Genomic DNA, 20941 nt, shown 5'->3' with positions numbered 1-20941 from the left:
CCTGGCTTCGCTCAGCACAGCAGATCAGGGGGAGGAAGCAGCTACAATAAAATAGCAATAAAATCCTGAAAACAATTGGGGACCCATTTCTGAGACTTAACCAAAGCCTTCTTATCTCTAAGTAGTCTGTTTAATCACCCAACCTCCCAGCCCACTGACCTTTAGACCTACTACCAGGCCACCAAGCTTTGGTTCTTTTCTTTCTCGAGTCTGTGGAGCTCTGCTTAGAAGTTTCTCCTCTATCTTTTCTGTGACTTTCAGGCACAGAGCATACCAGGAAAGAGTCATTGAGAGATAGGCAGAAGCCAATTGCCAGATTTTATTTTTGGAAAAGGGGGGGAGAGGAAACATCGCCCTGATTCCGTGGACGGGGCAGGGAGGTATCAATACACGTGTGTTGAGGTCGCTTTGGTAGCCAGGTTACCAGAGTTGGCAGCGTTGGGAGGGGTTCAGGAGGGCACCACGTGGACAGTGGAAATGTCTGGCAAAGGCTGGGGTGCTGCTGAGGGGCCCGTGGACTCGGAGGGTGGGAGAGCTGTGAGTGTCCTGAAAATCCTGTGTGCTGTGCTCCTTACACATCACCTAGGAAGGGAGGTCCACAGAGGGTAAGGTGACTAGCAGGGCAGATAAGGGTCAGTAGGCAAGACCTGGTGACGAGGTGGTGACTAGGGACAGCAGACAAACAAGAGCAGGGATGGGAATGACCAAGGGTCATGTGGAGAGAGGGAGCATTTGCCAGTTGTAGGTAATTTAACCTGGCACTAGACGATGGGGGTGGGGGGCAGGCTGTGGGTTCTATTAGAAGAACTCTGTAAGGGGGTATTTATACTGAGGAATGGGGGGCCACGTCTGTTGGGGTAGCACATGGTAGTTTGGGGGTCACATCAAGTAGAGACCACACCTGGGGGGAGGCCTTTGAGGAGAAATGTAGCCTATAGTGTGTTAAGGCTTGTTTTCAATGGGTTTCTATTTCCAGGAGGAAAAAATAAATGGAAAAAAGTTGAGTTCATCTCAGGGAGGGATTTGGGAGCAGAGTTTTCTTGTTGTTTTTTGAAGGGGATGCTAAATTTGGCAGAAGCATTTGTGGTGATATGAAAGGATGGGCCCAAGGGGACATCTGTGAAAGGAGACAGTGGGGACATCTTTGGCAGACGGTGGGGGGCATTTGGGGAAAGGCGTATGAGGAGGAAGAGATCCTTTAAACGTTACCAACAAGGTGTTTACCTGACACGGAGCAAGCTGCGGTGGGAGACGGTGGCTGCCTACCTGGGCATAGCTTTGGAAGAAGAGTTGCTGGGGGGTGAGGCCCAGTTTGGGCAGGGTGGTCTCCCCATGGTGTGATAACAGCAGCTTATTGTATGCCTAGATGTGGGAGTGGGATGGAGAGCAGCCTTTAGGCCCCAGACCTGTGCCATTTGGAAGTTTGATGCCCTATTCACGATACTCCAGACCAGTTAGTTCATGGTCCCCTTCCCCAAGTTTTGCACTAACACACGGGTCTGAGCCAGGAGAAAATTTACTTGTCAGAAAACCTACGGATATCCTAGAAAAGAGGGACCTGCTAAGCAAGAGGGGGATCCCCAAGCGGCCACTGTTCAGTGGAGATGTGACAGGCAGAAAGCTCTGCAACTATGTCTGCATGAGGGGTGGTCGAAGGAAAAGTCAGGGACAGGGTATCTATTCTGCTGGTAGAAAGAGATCGTGGCCCTCGGGATGTGAGTTACCTGCAGCGCAATCGCCAGCCCCCCTACATCTGCCGCATTCTCCAGGACCGTGTGGGAGCCATTGAAGGAAGTTACGCCATGTAACGGAAAGGCAGCGTAGTGACGCTGCAGGCACAGCAGTGCCCCCTCTAGGGCACGGGTGTCACAGGCGGGGCAGCCCCCAGGGAGTACTGTTGAAAATGGGGCATGGAAGGAGATGGTAAGGCACGGGGCAGGAGCGAGGAGGGGGCACCGCAGGCTGGGCCGGCTCCCAGGTGCACTGCAAAGGCTCGGGGCTGTCGTGCCTGGAGCCTTCCCACGCCCCCCCTTTCTCCCCCTCTAGGCCTCCTTTGGAGCCATCACCTGGGCTCCCACCTCCCAGTGGCCCACTGGTACCCACAGAGCTGGTTGAAGACGTGTAACAGCTCACGGGCCATGATGCTGCCAGCAGCTCCAAAGTTCACGGCCCTAAGAAGACAGGGCTTGTCTTACCCCCAGAACCTTTTGACATTTTTAACCCCAATCCCCCAACCACAGTCCTATCCATCGTGACATCTGTCCACCCTCATGGAATGGCCCAAACCTGGGGTAGTCAGGGTGGAAGAACGGTGGCTGGAGGAGTCCGGCTGGGAAGACCACCACGTGGTCAGGTGTTGAATAGTAAGCATTGTCCCCCCAGGGGGCCACCTGCCACCTGTGGGGAGAGCACACATGAATACCAACTCTATAATTTATCGCCCCCCCCCCGACATATGCGGTCACCCCCAGCTACTGTCCCTGTGCCTGTTTCCCTGAGCCCCTGGCTTGCTCTCCTGCTAATCGTGGGTGGGCACCTGTGGGAGGCAGTGTCTGTGTCTCCGTGGCTCTCATACCTGTGGTGGGGGGAAGGCTGCAAGGAGCTCTGGATGATTCTAGCTTGGCGGGATCGAACAGCGCTCAGGAAGGACTGCAGGAAGCTGGGTCCGAGCTGCACCTGGGAGGAGGCAAGAGGGGACGAGTGTACATGCACACGGACCTACCTGACGGCTGCATCTGAACCCAGACAGAAAAGCCCTGATACACGGACAGCCTAGGACAGTGGAAACCAGCATGACGCCCCCACACCACCTGTGGTCTAGACAGGCTTCACACGGGTCAGCACATAGATAAACACGCTCGGTCAAGTCGCGGGGATGCACGTGTGCACACACACATCGTGACCTGAAAATGTTCTGTTCTCCTGCGGGCAAGACCCACAGGGTGTCTGTTCCCCCAGAAAGCCCAGCCAGCTCCGGGGCCAGGAAGGGGTGGGTTGGGATCACCCAGGGAGACCTATTGTCAGGCGGGTCATGGGGTGAGGAAGTTGAGGACCAAGACAGAGCCGTCGAGGGCAGGGACCCACATCGCTGTATTCCTGTCTGGCCAGCGCTGGCTCCATGGCCCATTCTGGAGCCCCCATCTCCACCTGCAGCTGGGTGACCTGGGGAGACACAGGTAGAAGGAACCTAGCTACCCTGAGTCGATCGGAGGGAAGTTGTCCAGCCACTGCCCTGTCCCCCCTTTATGTTGCCACTGGGGGAGGGGGGGGTGCGCCATGTGTTGGTGTTTAAACTTGCTGTGTACTGCTGTGCCCTTTCTGTCCCCCAGCCACTGGGATCTCTTGATCCAATATGCAACCCCCCCCCGCCCCGCCTGTCCCCACCCTGTGTCTCCTCCTGGCCTCACCCGGTCCTGGGCCTTCCTCCAGGTCTCTTCATCCATCCAGGGAAGCCTCCTGAGGCGGGCGATGAGGGCGTCCTTGATGGCACCGAATAAGTCCATGGCCTGTGGGCGTGAGGGGCAGGGACAGAGAAACAGGGTGAGGACCTGCCTCAGTCTTGGGTCCTGCCCGCCGAGCCTCTAAAGAGGGGCCTTGGCCCTGAGGAGGGGGGAGGTCTGAAAGACAGAGAGGAAAGTGGCATTTCCTAGGTGACCCAAACCCCAAGGTAGAAAGATCTGTGGAGCTAGAAAGGGAAGGTGGGAGCTGGTCACTCCTGAGGGGAGACAGGGGAGCAGATTTCCTTTCTTCCGTGGGGAGACCTCAGTCTGCTGAGGGGGGAAGACCACCTCCTCGCTCCTGGGCCAGCAATCCACTCAGAAGGTGGAGGGAGGGTGAGACTGTCATTCTACCTCTGCTCTTGGGGACCCTTGTCCTCACACCCTTTCTTAAGGCATGGTTTTTCTATTTCCATCTTCCTGGGGACTTCAGCGTCCCAGCAAGCTGAAGTGTCCCTAGCTTCACAACCTGACTAGAGTTATCGCTTCCCCAGCCATCTACCACCTTGTGTATATCTTTCCTCAATGGGGGAAAATGGGTGCCAAGACCAGGAGCCCGAGTTCAAGTCCTGACTGCTTTTTGGCAGCTTGGGCAAGCCTCTCTGTGCTTCGGTTCTCTCTTCTATAAAATTAGGACGATGCTCGGCCTTAAAGTAGTTCAAGCGAAGTTCCTACGAGAGTACCAGGCACATGGTAGGCACTCAGAAAAGTATTTGGTAGTTATGTTCACTTCTTAAGATTATATCAATCCATCCTCATGTCGTTTCATGTGTTGTTAAATAATTGTAAACAGGGAGTAGCCTTAGAGGTCATGGAGTTCAGTTTTCTCGTTTTCTGGTTGAGGAAACACAAGAGCAGGAGAGTTGGGCGACTTGTTCAAGTTAGTGCATGTTGTGTACGCTTTATGTCCCATAGCTAAACCATACAGACCCTGGGGACATCGCCTGCCATTCTTTGGGGTCTCTCTCTGGGACTGCCTTACTCCTTAAACACACCAAGCATTAAGAAGGGAGCAGCCAGCAGAATTAGGAGAGGATGTGCTGGGTGGGGAGGGACGGAGGAACATGGCCTGGGAAAGAGCTCTCACATACAGCACTTTGGGTGCTCGGGCTGAAGGCCTCACGAACAAACAAGGGTGCCAGGGTGGGCTCGAAGAAGTCTCCAGTATCCTCCACGCACTTCATCCATCGAGGGCGGGCAGGCTACAGAGACAAAGTTGGAATAAGAGGTTCTCGTTTGTTTCCCCAAGCCAATCTTGTCCTGTCCTCCCCCCACAGAAGATGCCCTCTTTTCTGGACATTCTGGGTTTGTCTCTCTTTACTGGGTTATCCCTTTTGGTGGCACACATGGGTTCATTGCCGCTCAGCACAAAAAGGCATAGGTCTCCAGGATCAGTTTCATGAGCCTGGTTTGGGCAAATAATCCTTGTTTATTGCCTACAGAAATTGAAAGCAAGGCCTCAGGATGCATCCGTCTTGAGAACGGAAAGGCTCCTGGGAAGGAGAGGGCTAGATGCCAAACCCCTCAGGTCCCTTGGCCGCCCCTTCCACACCCACCACAAGCACTGCTCTGGGAGCCCAGCAATGACTTCCCTTCCAATGCTTCTTTGCTTAAAATGCAACTTAGAGAAGGTTATTCCTCCCTCCCTTCCACCACCCTCCCCACTCTCCAAATGGTTGTCATGGGCCATATGGCAAGATCTTGTCTTATAAAGAAGAAAATTATCAGAGTGAAATTATTGGGGTTCAGATGCCATACTGTTGTCTGGTAGGAGAACAGACTAAAGAAAAGACTAAAGACAAGAATTCAGAGAGCTAAGAAACTTGCAGCCAAAGCCAGATGAAATGAAGGGGAGACAAGGGACATCTTCAATCTCAAAGGCAGAGAGATAGACAAAAACATAATAGGGCCTTGGCAGCAGGACAAGATTTTTACAGCAGGGCAGAAAGCATAAGAAAAAAGGGTTGCTGGGGAGGTTTTGGTGGTGGGCTTGGATGGTTTGGAAGAGTTGCCCAAGGGGTAGGCCCAGAGATGACACAGGCCAGGCTGAAAAACAGGTTCAAGGGTCCCGGGTAGGCATAAGAGAGCTGGCCTAAGGGAAAGCTGAGCTGGGACTTGGGAAAATCAGCTACTATGCTAATTTGGGTTGAGTGGGATGAAGTCACAAGACTTCATTCCTGTAACTTATTTACTCCCTTTAGATCTCCTCTTAGGCTGCCACTAAGCTCTCTGGTCCCAAGGCTGGAGAGAGTGTTTATGGGACTCCCACGAAAAAAGAGACCAGAAAGAGAAGGCCAGTCTTGTCCTCAATGAAGAAGGAAGTCCCAGGCCTGCCTGTTAGGACATTTATCATCTTGGATGTGGCTGCAGACCTGGTTGCCCATATTGTGTGTTCTTGTCCCCTCACCATGAGACCTGTAGAGGACCTTGCGAGGAGAAGGGACTCGGACACTTTCTCTAGCATATTAGTTGGAGCTCTGAAACACACATTTGAAGAATTAACACAAGTGGAAAGGAAACCTCGGTCTGATAGCAAGGACTGGGTCAAGTGCAGGCTCTGCTGGCCATCTTCGGTGTCTGTCCCCCACAGGCCTCCCTTACAACAAGCTTGGCTTTGGGGCAACACCTGGAGCAGTAACAAACAGCGTCAGCTTTGCTCTTGGTGTCATCTGCCCTTTCCACACCTCCTTGCTCCGGAGCTGTTCTCTGATCCCCTTCACTGGGGCCTGCCCCTTTCCCCAACAGCCTTTGCCTGCTCCATGCCTGTCCCCATAGCCCGGGCCCAGCAGGTCTGACCTGGTTACTAGAGAGTATAGATGCCACCTCAGACTACCCGTTGCTCACCCTTGTGCAACTCTAGGAATCATTAAACTGACTATATTTTAACACTTGGAAAATAATGTGTAATGACTAAGGGCCAATGGAGGATCACCGAGCACAAACAAAGTCAACATAATAGCAATTTCTCTGGCTAACAGGTTCACCACACTAGGACATACCGCAAACCAGGAGTCACAAATTCAAGTAGGGGCCATGAGGTGACATAACTGAGAGATGCCTGTCATCAGAACCACAGGACATGGAGGGGTGATGACAAATGGTAGAGAATACGTCCAGTCTGAATGAGCTGCCAGCAGCTATTGCCCCTGGACAAGGTTAGCCCAGTGATGCCCAGACTTCACGCTTACCACAACAAAGGGCTGGAAATTGGATTACTGGTGCGCCATCTCCTAATTTTTGAATGTTGGCGATCAATTAAAAGTTTATAAAAAGCTTTAGGAGCCAGCAAAACACATCGATATGTCAGATGCACACTCCCGCCACCCCAGGACCACCTCAATACCACCTCTGCACAGAGAATTCAACATTCACTAAATATTGACATTTAACTTAAACCTCAGGACTTCAGATACACCAGCTATGAAAGTGAGATAACTGTTCTGATTCTTTACAGAGTTGCTTAAAAGATGAGGTAAAAGAATCCATTGAAAATACTCTGTAAATTCTACACTATTACCCCACTGGCATTATTTTGATTTCCAGAAGGGACTTGACAAAGCCACAAATGAAATCTTCGTGAATTAGATTGGAGAAATCTATGTTGGATGATAGTGTAATTTGAGCGGATTCTCAGCTGGCTGAACCGTAACAAAGCATCAAAAATTAATGACTCTGCCCTGGCTGGTATTGCCAAGTGGTTAGAGCATTAGCTCGCTTACCGAAGAGTTGAGGGTTTGATTTCTGGTCAAGAGCACGTACCTAGGTCGCAGGTTTGAGCCCCAGGCCCGGTGAGGGCGAGTGCCGGAGGCAACCAATTGGTGTGTCTCTCTCACATTGATGTTTCTCCCTCTCTGTCTCTCTCCCCCCCCCATCCCTCCCTTCCACTCTTGCTAAAAATCAAGGGGGGAAAATTAATGATCCAAGTTGGTATGAGTGTCCCTGACCAGGACTACTGACAATTGTAAGATGATCCCGCCTAACACAGCCTCTCCTTTCCCTGTTTTATTTTTCCATAACATTTGGTTAGCTTATTGTCTTTCTTCATCCATTAGCATGTAAGTGTCTGAGGGCAGAGATGTTTTTCTCTTTTGTTCACTGTAGTCTAAGTGCCTAGAGAAGTGTCTGGCATCTGGCAGGTGCTCAATAAATATTTGCTGCATAAATGAATGGATGAATCTATAGCCAGGTCTTCAACAGCCTGATCCGAGGCTCTTTCTTCTTCAGGATCTTCACAGTAGCCTAGATGAAGATACACTATAAAACTGCAAAGCATCCAGGGTGGAAAAGAAAAGGAAATATAACGGATGATTGAAAAAAAGATTGAAGTTACCTGAATTGGGAGCCTGGCCTGAATAGAAACAGTTCACATTTAACAAGTACAAATGCGAAGTCCTACTTTTACTGCCCCAAACTCTGCTTTCTCAAATTTAATAAGACCTGGCTTAAGAGCCATTTTTATTGCCTATATATTCAGAATTAACCAGAAAAATATGGTCATATAATGAGACCTCGAAGCCTTTCTGGATAAGGGCAATGCAAAGGAGAATGCATTCAGAAGAATATAGTTAGAAATCTGTACGTAATAACCATCGAATAGACTCATGAATTCTGGTCAAATTAAGGCCAAACCTTCGCAGTGTCTTTGACTCCACTCTCCTCACACCACACATCTATCAGGAAATCTTGTTGCTTACTTTCAAAATACACTCTTTTAAAACATAAAACAGATAAATCCTCTAGGCCCCCTTTTCATGCAGAGAAAAGCGAAAATCTCTACAGTGACCTACAGGGCCCTGTATTCTCCCCTCCTTCCCTCTCCAAACTCCTCCCTACTCTTATCCTATTTGCACTCTCTGTTCCAGGTACACTGGTTCCTTGCTGATCCTCAAACTCCTGGGCATGCACCCCAGCAGCAGGTGTAGCCCAGCCCACTCTTCTCAGCCAGAGCCACCAGGAGGATCTGTCATATTGCACCATGTTTCAGCCAGTCTATCCCATGGCTTGTCTCAATGAAATGATAGCAGTTTCTTTGCCAGAAAACTTCGATTCTTTAGACCTTGCTTCCCTCCTACCTCTTGTGGGGAAATCCCACTGGACTGTCAAACCAACCCAGATCCCTTCCTCTTGGGAACTCTAAGAGTATCTGTTGTCTAAACCAGAGTTTCCATGGAATGCAGCTACACCCTTTCATTTATTTGTTCTACTTCTGCTTTTGTGTTACAAAGGCAGAGTTGAGTGGTTGCCACATAGACCATATGGACCACAAAGCCAAAAATTATTCTATCTTGCCCTTTATAGAAAGAATTTGCCAACCCATTTTCTGTACCACCCATTAATTTCTCAATCCTGCACAATATGTGGTTAAAAACATGACCCCATGAGCCAGACGGATTGTCCTGGTGTCTGTTTCTTATGTGTGAGCTGTGTAGTCTTGCAAAAGTTACTTGTTCTTTCTGAGGTCCCCAGAGTGTTTCTGGGAAGATTAAATAAAACCATTTATGCTAAAAGGTGCATGCAATGAAACTGCAAAAGAGTAGCTACCCAGTGTGTATCGACTATTATTATTACTTGTTATATTTGGTACCGTTGTTTCAGGGAGGTGAAGTGGGGTCCCCAAAGCCACACAACCATTTGTTGATAGAGCTTCATTCAGCTTTTAAGCCCCAAAACAACTATATATCCTAATAAATGGAATATAGATATATAGATATATAGATATACAGATATATTTAAAGGACATGACTTTAGCAAACTGTAAGCCTTCTAAGCTCAAGCGTGAGTTTCACCATTGGCACTCTTCCCCCTATTCAAGAATCTCCACCAGGCCATGGCTCTGGGATTCATAGGAAGCTGGCTGTTGCCAGGGATTTTATAGCAACCACAGCTAACGGGAGTCGGGGTTCTGTTCTTCATCTGAGTGAAGAGAAAGGCTGAGCAGAAGGAATCTACCTGGGGCCTTGCCCACCTGAGTGAAAGTCCTAAGAAGGAGTGTTTTTTTGTTTTGTTGTTTCTAAAACAGTGATTAAGCACACAGACTCTGGAGCCAGACTATCAGAGTTCAAATAAAGTCATTTATGATAAAAGATGCATGCAATGAAACTGCAAAAGAGTAGCTACCCGATGTAGCTCTACCGACTTACTAGGTGTACTATGTTGGTCAAGTTTCTTAACTTTTGTGCCTTGATTTCCCCATCTATAAAACAGGGACAAAATTATGTGGAAAACTTGTGAGAATTAAACCAGCTCATCTATCTAAAGGGCTTAGAAAAATGTCTAGCACATTATAAATTCTCAATAAGCAATACATACACTCCAGTCCCTGTGCATACATTTCCCCTCTCTGAATTCCACAGATATTTCAGGTGGTGAGTTTCTCCAGGGCAGAGAAATGGTTCATAAATGACTAAGAAAAATGCCACAAAAACCCCGTGAATTTCAAGACTAAATCAAGGCCCGAGGTTGGGGTGTTTCTAACCTACTAGATACCTCCACTTGCATTTGGATGTGTCCAACCCAGGACTTCAAAGTTCTCAGTGAAAAAATATCTCCACATCTTATCTAACACAGTAGACTTCAGTTAGTAAAATGCATTTGCTACTTAGCCCCCTCCTCAGATATATTGGGATCTGTGCCACAAAGCGCACAGTGTGGCCCAACAGATCCCACTGAATGTCAGAGATAAACTGTTTGTGAGGAATTTGAACACTAAAGACTGGAACCACCTGGACAGAGGGAAGGCCACTGCTAGCTATACCTGTCTCGCATCCGTCTTCAAATCTCAGAGCTCAGAGTGGCTAGGAAAATAGTTTACGGGTCATGACAAAGGAAAGGCAGCTCTTGGTCATTTTAGAGTTCTATATTTAACCGTTAATACTTAGCAAAAGGCCATAGCCATAAAGTTCCGGTACTTGGCACCTCGGTTCTCAAGGTAAGTGTTGTAAGCCCACCCTGTCGGCCTCTGTGAAAGGCCCAGACATTGAGGGGCATCTACCCTCATGCCCCCGACCTGAGAGCGATAGGCCAAAATTTACCCCTCAAAATGACAGGTGCTCCTTTAGCCCCCAATCTGGGACAATTCATGCCCTCCTGTCCTCACCACGGGTGGCCGTTCAGTCAGCTCCCGCAGTTTCTGGCTCAGCAATCTGCGTGCCTCCTGGAATTTACTGTCCAGGGCTGGAGAAAGGGTGTCTATCAGCCCGAAGATCATGTGGCTCTGCAAAAAGTCCCTGTGGAGAGAAAAGAGACCCGCACTTACACCCCAAGGCTCTCGGGGTCCCTCAAGCAAAGCCTCTCCTTGCGTAAGTCAGGCGGATTCCAGGGAGAAGCCCCTTCTCCTCTGTATTTACGGAGGAGAACCATGTGACCGTGAGAAAGGGAAGGAGAGCTCGCCTTGGATTGGGTCGGAGTGGGCTGGGAAAATGACGACAGAAGGACCTGGACAAAGAGGCAGACTTCTCAAGCCATAGGGAGGGAAGGATCCGGTCTAGATGAAGGCTGGACTAAGTTTTCACAAAACTGATTCATCTACTTCCCCAACCAAGGCATCTCAGCTCATCTTAAGACGTATAAGACGTACCTTCTAAGCACAGCAGAGCCGGGCCTGGGCCCTTTCTCTGCCCTGCTGGCATCTCTCTTACAGGTGTGATTTGTGCCCTTGCGTAAACCAGCTCCAGATGTTGTTGCCCCTGAGTTACTATGAAGAGGGGCATAAGCCCGAGAAGGAAGTCCCTTCAGGTGGTGGGCACACAGGTATCAGGGATGGAGGGGGGCCCAACACAGAGCGTCACCCTCATGTTCCCCACCTTCCTCAACTTCCTGATCTTTCCCACAAGGTCTCCAGCTGAGAAGTGGCCTCTCCCTCAGCTTTCCCCCCACAGCACCCCTGCTTTCACCTCCTGCGTCCCCCCACACCCATGCGTACCCATGAGCCGCTGATGAGACATACACCGCTGAGCTAGCCCCGTGCCTGGCCTTCCAGCATCTCCCACAGCTTAGAGGCTCTCCACAGGCTGGGTGTACTCCCAGCAAATCCTGCGACTTGCCGGACCCCTGTGTCCCTCACTTTATGTGTGTTTTCCCTCCCCAAGCCCCTCAAGCCTCTCATCCTTCCTCCATTCCCTCTTGGGCTGTCCACCCCACCCCTTCTCTGTCCCATGGGTCTGTGAATCTCCCCCATCTTCCTGGGAGGCCTTTACCAGCCTTCATTCTCAGAAGTCACCTGCGTTCCTGAGACCTTTGGGTCCTCAGGCTCTTTCCTCCACCCGGTACCTCCCCAGTCCCACCTGGGGCAAACCTGTAGCTCAACAGCTGTTTTTCCACCAGTTGTGACATGTTCGTCAAATAATCCAGGTCATGGACCACGACAGTCTGGGAGGGGCTCAGGGACATTGGTGCGAATGTTGCTTGCAGGCAGGATAACCAGTCAATGGCAGGGGCCATTTCCTTAGGAAAGGGACACAAAGGCTGAGGGGAACAGGAAAAGGGGAGAGGGGGAAGGACAACAGTCTCCCCACCTTCAGAGTTTGAGGGGGCATGGGGAAGGGGGTGGCTGGGGGAACCGATGGAGCCAAAAATGTCAGGGATGGAAAGGAATTAAGGGAATGCGGACAGCGAAGACAAGGAGGTGGAGGAAGTTTGGGAGAGAGACCCTCATGCCCATCCCCCTCCAGTCCCTGGTTCAAGGCACCTGCAGTCGGTCTATAGTGACAATCTGGATAAGCTTTCCCTGTGCCCGCTGCTGCCCCAGGGGCCTCAGAAGCTGCAACAGCTGCGAGGTAATGGAGATGGAGAAGTAGGCATGTTCTTGCACCTTGCCTGGGTCTCCTCCCAGCAAGGTTCCCAGCTGATTCAGGTAAGTCAGGTATTCCCGCATGATCTGGGGGAGGGGGAACCTCAGTCACAGCCACCAGTGGCCCCTGCCTTTCTCCTAGAGGCAAAGGTCGGGACCTTTGTCCACCATTCCGTCTTACCTGGGCATAGATCTTCTGTTCCTGCTCTTCCTTGAAGGGAATGTCAAACTTGGGCTGGTCTATCTGGACACAAGAGAGACTGGAGAGAAGTGGGTAGTGTGGAGGAAGGAGAGGGCTGGTGTGGGGAGATGGGGGCCGTCGTGGAAGACAGCCTCAGGAGATGGAATAAACAGGGCACAGAGAAGGAGCGAGAGTACAAAGAAAGGACGGGCCTGGATGCAAGGGGCACGGGGAAAAAGACCAGAGAAGGTGGGTATTTCAGCCAGTTTGGGGGCACTCATAGAGAGACGCGTAATAATCCATGCCCTGAAGGAAGGCATTTCTGTGCGAGGGTAAGGTCCAGGGTACATGAGCGAGATACCCATCTCGGGTGCAAAATTAAAGAGGTACTAAAAACTCAGTAATCAAGATATATCCTAACTGACATTTTTAAAAATCAAAGTGAGTGTTAAAAATCCATGCTGAGTAAAAGAACAAGGCCTTGTTCGCCATAGATTCCCCCGCCCCCAAATCCACAATGTATTTTCAATTCACTTTAAAAAAAAAATTGTAGATGTTTTCAAAAAAGTCTATGATAGAGTTTTAATCCATTTTGGAGAAATAGATATATGGTTTTTTCTTTCTTTTTCAAAAAGTCCACACTGAACAAAATTTTGATATTTTGTTCATCATGGGTTTTTGCATTGACCTTGATTTTTTTAAATATTCATTAAAATATGATTTCTCTTGACCACTGGGTTTTGGGTGCCCTCTTGCATTCTGCACACGGGCCGAGAGGCTTGCTGGCCTCCCTCGCCTCATCTGGGCTCTGTGCTGGCGGGTCCTCGATCCCATTCTGAAAATTGTTTCTCCTACAGTTTCCCTTGTTTTTTCCAACTTCAATCCCACTCCTGCCTTGAGTTACAATTTCCCTGGCCTTGAAAAAACTTTCACCCGACTCCCTCATCGCATTTTATGTCTGTACTAAAGAATTAAGTCGTCTATGTCCGTACTTCGGCTCCCTTCGCTCCCTCCTCAACTCCGTGTGGCCTGTGGCCAGTCGCACAGCCGTTCCTGATATTATCTCCAGGAGGTCCCAGTGCTGTCTGCTCATTCCCTACTCTCTGAGCTCAGAAGTCTTAGAATCAGGGCTGACTCCTCCTTCCTGAAACTGGCTCCTTCCCTGTCCTTCGTGGCTCACTTGGTGGCCCGTCTGACTAGCACCCCCTGCCTTCTCTTGCTCTTCTCTGCCCCCAGCCCCTCACTGGGGTGCTCCCTCTGCCATCTGTTCTCTCTCCCCAGGCTCCATCCAGTCTCGAGATGGAGAGTAACCACCTTCTTCCCATTCACACCAAATCAAAGCTGGGAGAACCTTTTCCAATTTCTCCATTTTTTTTTTATGTACATTCAATCAGTCATCAAGTCCTCTGGACCATGACCACAAGGTCGAAGTCACCTAAACCCTCACACCTGGCCTCTTGTTCCCATTTCTACCGTAAGCATCTCAGTTCAGAACCTGAAACTTGCCCCTCTCGGTTCCTCAGCACCTCCAGGTTGACCTCGCAAACTGCTGACTCCACTTAAGTTCATTGCACAACCCTTGGATTTGAAAGGCCTCAGTAGCAATGTTTTTCTATTATGTCAAAAGTTATCACCTCGATCTGGCTTCTTAGGAATGGAATAATCAGCCTGGCCTCATGTCTTCAGGCTTACTTTTACCTCTGACTGCACCCCGCCCCCATATCCTCTGTCCACCGACCCCACAGAGGAGTCACACCACCCCAGGCTCTCCCCTTTGCTCAGGACTTCCCCCACTGCTCTTTGCATGCCCTATGTCTTCACCTTCACCTGTATGAACCAACCACAGCTTCAGGGCTCAGCTCACAGTCTCTACTCCCTGAGCCTTTCCTTAACCATTTCAGATTTTAACTAATCCCCAAAGGCCATTAAACTCCTGAGCACCCCCTTTAGAACTGAAGCCTAGAACACCCCATACTGGTGATCAGTTCTTCTTGTATATTTACCCTTTATAAATTTGTGAAACGGTTAAGAATGGGGTCAAATACATAGCATCACATTGCCTACCACAATACCGAAGCCGCCAATGCTTTTATTTATTTACTTGCTTAACAAACACCTGGTGTGGGCCTGGCCTTGGGCTAGGTCCTGAGAAACAAAGGTGAACACAGCGCTGCCCTGTTTTTAAGAGGCTTAGTCTCCAGCGCAGAGTTTAGTGCTCAGAGCATGGGAAAGGGGAGGGGTTCCCAAACTCTAGCCAGGGTGTCGGTGAAGACTTCTTGGAAGAAGTGATAATATAAGTCAAAATATGTCCATCTTCCAGGCTGAGCGTGGGGGACTGGGGAGTGGTGCTGCAGGCAAAGGGAGTCAGACATGCAAAGGACTGAGGAGTTATAAGTGAGCGAGCATGGCTTGGAGTTTAAGGGGCAGAAGGGGTGTGGCAGGAGATAAGGCTGGAGAAGTCAGTAGGATCAGACAGTAAAAAGACCTGCAAGGTTTTGCTCGAGATTAAGAACTAGATCCTGAAGACCTGGTGAGTCAGCGAAGGCATTTAAGCAGAGATAATAGCATAATTAGCTCTTGATGGAGAAAGGTTCCCCAGAAGAAAATAAAGAGTAACTGTGACACTGGAGACAGGGGTCTAGTTAGGAGGTTCTGGGGTAATCAGATAAGCAATAAGGAAGACCCAAACTACTTCTGTCTTCCCAGGACTGGCCTTGCTGCTCCTTTCCTGAATCTTGCCTAGAGTGCTAACTCTCACCTGAATGATTTGCCCTGAAGATAGGTCTTTTCCCTACATTGCATATTTATCCTGTCTCCCCAACCTGCACCCCTCCTCTAAGAAATGAGAGGCTGGAATTCCAGGCAGGCCCAGGTCTCCCTGTGTTTTTGCCAGTACATCCCTCACCTGGATGACTGGCGTGTGTGGAGGGGTGGGATGAGGTCCCAGATAAGCTCTGAAGAATGGGAAGTGACCATACTGACTCATCAGAAGGCTCAGAGTTCGGTTAAAGTCTAAGGAAGTCCAATTACTGGAGAGTAGCCAGCCTCCAAGCTGGGAAGAAGAGAGACAAGGCTCAGCATAGGGGTCTTGTCTCCGACCCCTGTACCCCAATCCTCAGACACCTGCTACTTCCTGACCTCTACTCTGAGTTCTTTGATCTCTCCAGGGCTCCACCTCTATCCCCCTTTCTCCAGCCTCACCCAAGGACCTAATATTTCCACAGGGCATTGTCATTTCCATCTAACCTCCTAGAACTTGGGGATCCCTAAGAAAGAAACCCACCCTCTAGAAAACAAAACGACAGCCCTGAGCGTACATTGGTCCTATGTAATGTGTATCCAGAAGAATGATGCCCCGTGTCTCACCTCCTCAACCACCTGTCTGAGGGGACCGGCCCCTGCAGCCTCGATGGCACCTGTGTCCATGCAGGAGTTGTAGAACTGGAAGGCTTTCTCTTCCCCGGATCCCAGGTGCCAGGACCCTGGGGCCTCTAGAAGAGAAGCACGGGTGGGTTACAGGAGCGGGGCCGGAGCAGAGGCAAGCAGAGAAGGCTGAGGCGGGGAGCTTATAGCAAAGAGGGGAGACTCATGGGGAAAGGGAAGGGCGGGGGGTGGAGGGGTGAGGAAACTTGGGGAGACGGGAGGACCGTCCACTCTGGACAGATCACCTAGATGGCGGAGTTAGAGCAGGCAAAGGGTGTGGAGGAGACAATGAGGAAAATAAAGGGGAGGTGAGAATGGAAATAAGGAGGAAAAGGCAGGGAAGGGAAGGAGAGAGAGGAAGAAGCGGGATATGGACAGAGGACAGGGGGTGGGCGTGGAAGGCGGGAGGGAGACGAATAAAGGAATCAGAGAAATTCAGGACATCCGAGAGCTTTGAGGAAGGGCTTAGCCGGGAGAAGAAACGGGGCGGGCTCTCCTAACCGAGACTCCTCCCTCTTTGAACCTTAAAAAAATAAACAGACACATGACAATAAGCCAAACCCATGCCCGTTGGAATCACGCGCCCTCCAAGATCTAGCGCCTCTCCCTCGGTGTCCCTAATGTCCGTTCACGCCATCGTGGGCACGCGGTCTATCCCAAGCCCATTGTTTCTTTTCACCCCTGTGCCTTAAAGGAAGGCCCGGCCGGCCAACGGGGAGCCTACTTCCACTCTTCCTGCATCACAAGCAGGCCAGGGGGGTGCATTTATTTCGCCTCAATTCCAACCTGCGCTGCCCACACACTCTCCAGGCTCCCTTCCCCTGGCAATGCAGGACTGTCTTAAAGGTTCCCATTTCCAAATCCTCACCACCGTCCCACTCCCTGGGACCCACGCGCAGCCCCCCGATGGGCTCGGTTCTTCCCTCATGGTTTTCCCCTGGGGTCTTGTCGTTCCTCCACAGCCACCGTCTACAGGGATTTTTCTTTGCCCCAGGGCTTTAACTTGTTCCTCTTCATGCCTATTCGCAGTCTGCGCCTTCCCTCACACACAGCCAAGTAAAGTCCCCCCCGTCACTTCTCACCCCGCTGTGCCACTTCTTTCTCCCCACCCCGCCTCCCACGGTCCACCCCCATTGTCCCACTGCTCCAGCTCGGCTTGCACGCCACGGCCCCAGGTGTCGGTGGCGCACAGGAGAGCACTGTCCGAGAGAGGGGAGCTCACGGCACAGAGAGGACAACCCTGCAGGCGGCATGGACACAAGAAGGCTTCGGAGGCCAGGGATGGAGAGTGATGGAGAGAATTAAAGGGCAAAAGCTCTTGAGGAGGTGCTGGTGGGGAAGAGACCAGGCGCAGGACAGAAACTGAACATATAGGGGCGACAACAAAGATGGAGCTGGTACAAGGGGGGGACTTGGAGAGAGGGAGTAACCACGGATAAGTGGAAAAGGAAAGGGGGTGGGGGTTAGGTAAAGAAAAGATGAAGCGAGAGGCCAGGAGAGATGGCTGAGAGGAGGTGTCCGAGGCGACAGGTACAGTGAGAGAGGCGCGCACCCGGGCGGTGTTCTGACGGCCCACTGGGGATGGCGCAGGCCCGCGGTCCCCCAGCCACACAGGCGTTGGAGTCACGAGGGTTCAGGTTCAGAGTCACCGGTGTGCACAGAGAACCTTCGCCCTGCACTCCTTACCCAGTATCCTCCGAAGTCGGCTCCTGCTCTCCTCAGCAAGGGCCTGAAAAGGGTCGCTGGTGCCTTTGGCATTTCCACAGGCAAAGCTGAAGAAGTCAGTGCAGGGGGCCACACTGGTGTTCTTAGAGGCCAGGTAATGACTCAGGAGGTGCCCACACGCGGGCCTCTCGCAGGAGCCTGTGGGGAAAAGCTCAGAGCTGGGGGGAAAGAGGGATGAGGGCTCCCCCAAGGGGCTGGGCAAAGGAACGCGTGGTGAGGACGGGGAGAGCCCTGGTGAGGAGATGGCCTTATTGGTGTCCCCGGGTGGGGCTCAGGGGAAAGAACTGGGAAGCGGGAGAGGGGAGGGCCAGGATGAGTGGGGAATTAGGTCGGTGGGCGCGGAGCCTCCGGGTGATGGACAGATGGGGCCCGTGACTGAGGGAGGGCTGCGGGGGTTGGGGGTTCCAGGAGCCTGCTTACGAGGTCCACAGCTCTGGAAGATGTAGGTCAAAAGCACAAAGGAACCAAGGAGCAAGCCTAAAAGCAGGGCAGCCATTAGCAGCCGCCTGGCCCTGGCCCACCATCTGCTCTGCAGGGGGGGCTGCCCCTCTTCCGGAGGTCTCTGTGCAGGCGGAACCAGGAGGCAGAGAACACGAGAGAGAGGGGAGGGGAGGGGAGAGGGGAGGGGGAAGGGGAAAGGAGGGGAGAGAATCAATAAGTTAGTGCTGGGGCCCCCGTGTTCAGAGATTGTTCTTATCTCCCTAAACTCGGCCCTGTGCAGACCCCTGGGAGATGCGCAGGCAAGAGATGCCGGGTGTCGTGGGTAAAGACCAAGCAGGCTGTGAGGGGGTGGGACACTAGAGCTGGAAGGGTGTCATCAGTCTGCCCAGGGCAGGCCGAGGACGTCACTTACCTCCTGGCTCCAGAGAGTCCCCATTCCACTCTCCCGGCTCGGTCCCCGTGGCTCTCCCCACCGTTGTCCCCACCCTCCTGAACCGAGTGAGCAGGAGGAGGAGAGAAGCTGGTTCGGGAAGGGGGTACATTAAAGAGAGTTAGGTCATGTTAACACCTCCACCCCCCTACCCCCCCGCACACATATTTTCATCCCGGGGCAGTGTTCCCAAATGGGCTTCAGAATGAACCTGTCCCCTGGATGCACCACCGCCCTCCCCCATCACCTCCTGCCCTTTCTCCTTCCCAGGCCTCCCACGGCCCCCCTCCAGGGCGGGGCAGGGCCTTCTCACACAGCAGCCGCCCCCACTCCCCAGCTGAGGCCTCTGACTCCAAAAAGAAGTGGTTTTCTCCAGGGGGCTTGCAGTCTGTCCGTCAGTCCTTCTCTCTGGCTCCCCAAATCTTTCCTGGTTGTGGTCTGGGTGCCGAGTCCCAGGACTAGGGTTCAGGAAATGGCCCCCCTCCTCCTTCCACCCCAGTTCGTTGGTCCTGGAGAAGGGGCACTTCTGCCACTGAAGGCCCCTGTCCCCTTACACACACCATTGGCCTCTGGGTGGAGCCTGGTTATCAGTCAGGAGACACTGTGGCCTCTCCTCCCTTATCTTGGCTTCTCAGGAGAGGCACAGCAGGGAGTCCGCACTCCCCAAGCAATCTTGCCCTTGGGTGGCTCCTCTTGGCCGGCTCTGTGACTTCGCCAGAGTCTCTTGTCTTTATAATGTTCAGACACAAGTCGTGTGCTACTTCCTGATATGTCAAGTTCTCCAAATTAGCCTCCTGCACATCCTCATTTGCCTTGAAGTGAGTGGTAAACATGATTCACAGCGAAGGAAAAGAAACCCCCAGAATCCCTCAAACTCTCCTTAAACAGCCCCCATTCTCCAACTCCTAGCAAATTCTTAGCCTTTTCCTGTATTCCATTGAGATGTGAGAACCCAAAGTAGAAAAACCAGGTTCACTATCTCTTACCCTTTACTTCACAGATGATCTGATACTATTATATTGCTCTTAGAAACTCTGGGACAGCATAAATAAACACATGCAAATGATGATAGCTATCATTCGTTGTTGGCCTACAACATGCAAGGCAATACACAAATCATGCATTAATTCCTTAGTCCTACACTAACCTGCCAACAAGGGCATGCTTTGTTTTACAGATGAGGAAACTGGAGGTACAGATTGATTAAGAGACTTTCCTAAAACCACATGACTAGTAGCTGATAGAACCCAGATTGAAATCAACTCCACCACCACCACTATGAACAAAACATTTCTCCTGGTCCACTGATGTTGGGCTTGGTCATATGACTTACTTTGGCCAATGGAACATTACTAACCATGATAAACATGAAAACCAAGTCTGAAAATCACTTGCATGGTCTGGTTAGACTCTTGTATTCAGGTGATTCTTTATGGGAAAATGTGACTTGCTCAGGTCCTGCTACCTCAGCTTGGGTCCCTGAACAAACACATGCAGCAGACCTGCATAAATCTATGTCCTAGATTCAAGCCCATCCAAACGCATCCTGAAGCACAATCGAACACAGCCTTTATCAGCTGGACAGTAGTCAATAAGCAGATCTTTGAATATAAGAATGCTTGTTTTTATAACCATTGAGTTTTGAGCAATTTGTTACAAAGCATAATCATGGCACTAGTAGACTAACGCAGTGGGCTTTGCAGGACCTTATACAAACTCTTTTTGAGGAACATACATTAAATTGGTACCTGTGTCGACTGGAGTTTCCTGTTTTCAGGGTAATTCCCTGCACCCCTGTCATATTGGGAAGAAGGAAGTGATAATATGAAAAAATACTCAGAAAAATAACAGACAAGGTCCTCCTTTTGAGATGTGTCCACATGCTCACATTCATACCTCAGTCTTTGGGTATTACCTTCAACTTTTTGGCATATTTAAGTACCAACCCAACTTTTATCTAATAATGTTTGGTGGACTTACTAATTTAATTAAACAGTGATTACATACTCTTCTTCCAATCCTATATCTATAAAAGAAGTGCACATAGTAATAAAAATATTAAAAGTAGTCCTTTTATTGTTACTTCAGTTTTTTTCCAAAAAGCATAAATTCTGTTTTCTCAGAGGTGATCCCTAACTCTTACTATGACTTCCTTTGAAAAAGCAGAATATCCCGAACCTGCCCCAGTGATCTATTTCTTCCTCCTCTTGTCAACTCCCCTCCCCTCCCCCCCCACCCCACCCCACCCCCCAGCATTGCCTGGAACATCAAGGCTTATTTGGGCTCATTCAAAATGGGATGTATTGCTCCTCAGGAGGTAGTTTTTAGCTGTTGTCACTGAAATCAAGTGATCTTAGAAGTGAATTGCCAGTGATGTGCAAACCTGAGAGTCCCACATTATGCAGATAAATGTCCCATCCTTGATTTTGATACCTTAACCACTATAGATAGTAGCT

At 50.7% G+C, this 20941-nt stretch overlaps 1 protein-coding gene across 1 annotated transcript; it reads right to left on the bottom strand.

Annotated features, from left to right (window-relative positions):
- Positions 1 to 347: 347 nt before the first annotated feature.
- Positions 348 to 18491, bottom strand: KEL (Kell metallo-endopeptidase (Kell blood group)). The gene is given in 21 exon segments (XM_087821322.1): positions 348 to 582; positions 1267 to 1362; positions 1725 to 1894; positions 2104 to 2171; positions 2287 to 2397; positions 2576 to 2676; positions 3085 to 3162; positions 3408 to 3506; positions 4589 to 4699; positions 10594 to 10723; positions 11791 to 11939; positions 12184 to 12372; positions 12467 to 12562; positions 12564 to 12606; positions 12608 to 12697; positions 14956 to 14978; positions 15372 to 15518; positions 15833 to 15957; positions 17576 to 17752; positions 18035 to 18176; positions 18468 to 18491. Coding segments are annotated over 21 exon segments (2331 nt in total). The 3' UTR covers positions 348 to 420.
- Positions 18492 to 20941: the final 2450 nt, after the last annotated feature.

The sequence above is a fragment of the Miniopterus natalensis genome, chromosome 10 (genome assembly GCF_054644295.1).
Source record: "Miniopterus natalensis isolate mMinNat1 chromosome 10, mMinNat1.hap1, whole genome shotgun sequence".
NCBI lineage: Eukaryota > Metazoa > Chordata > Mammalia > Chiroptera > Miniopteridae > Miniopterus > Miniopterus natalensis.
The sequence above is the reverse complement of the archived record's forward strand: the minus strand, read 5'-3'. Positions and strand labels throughout refer to the sequence as shown.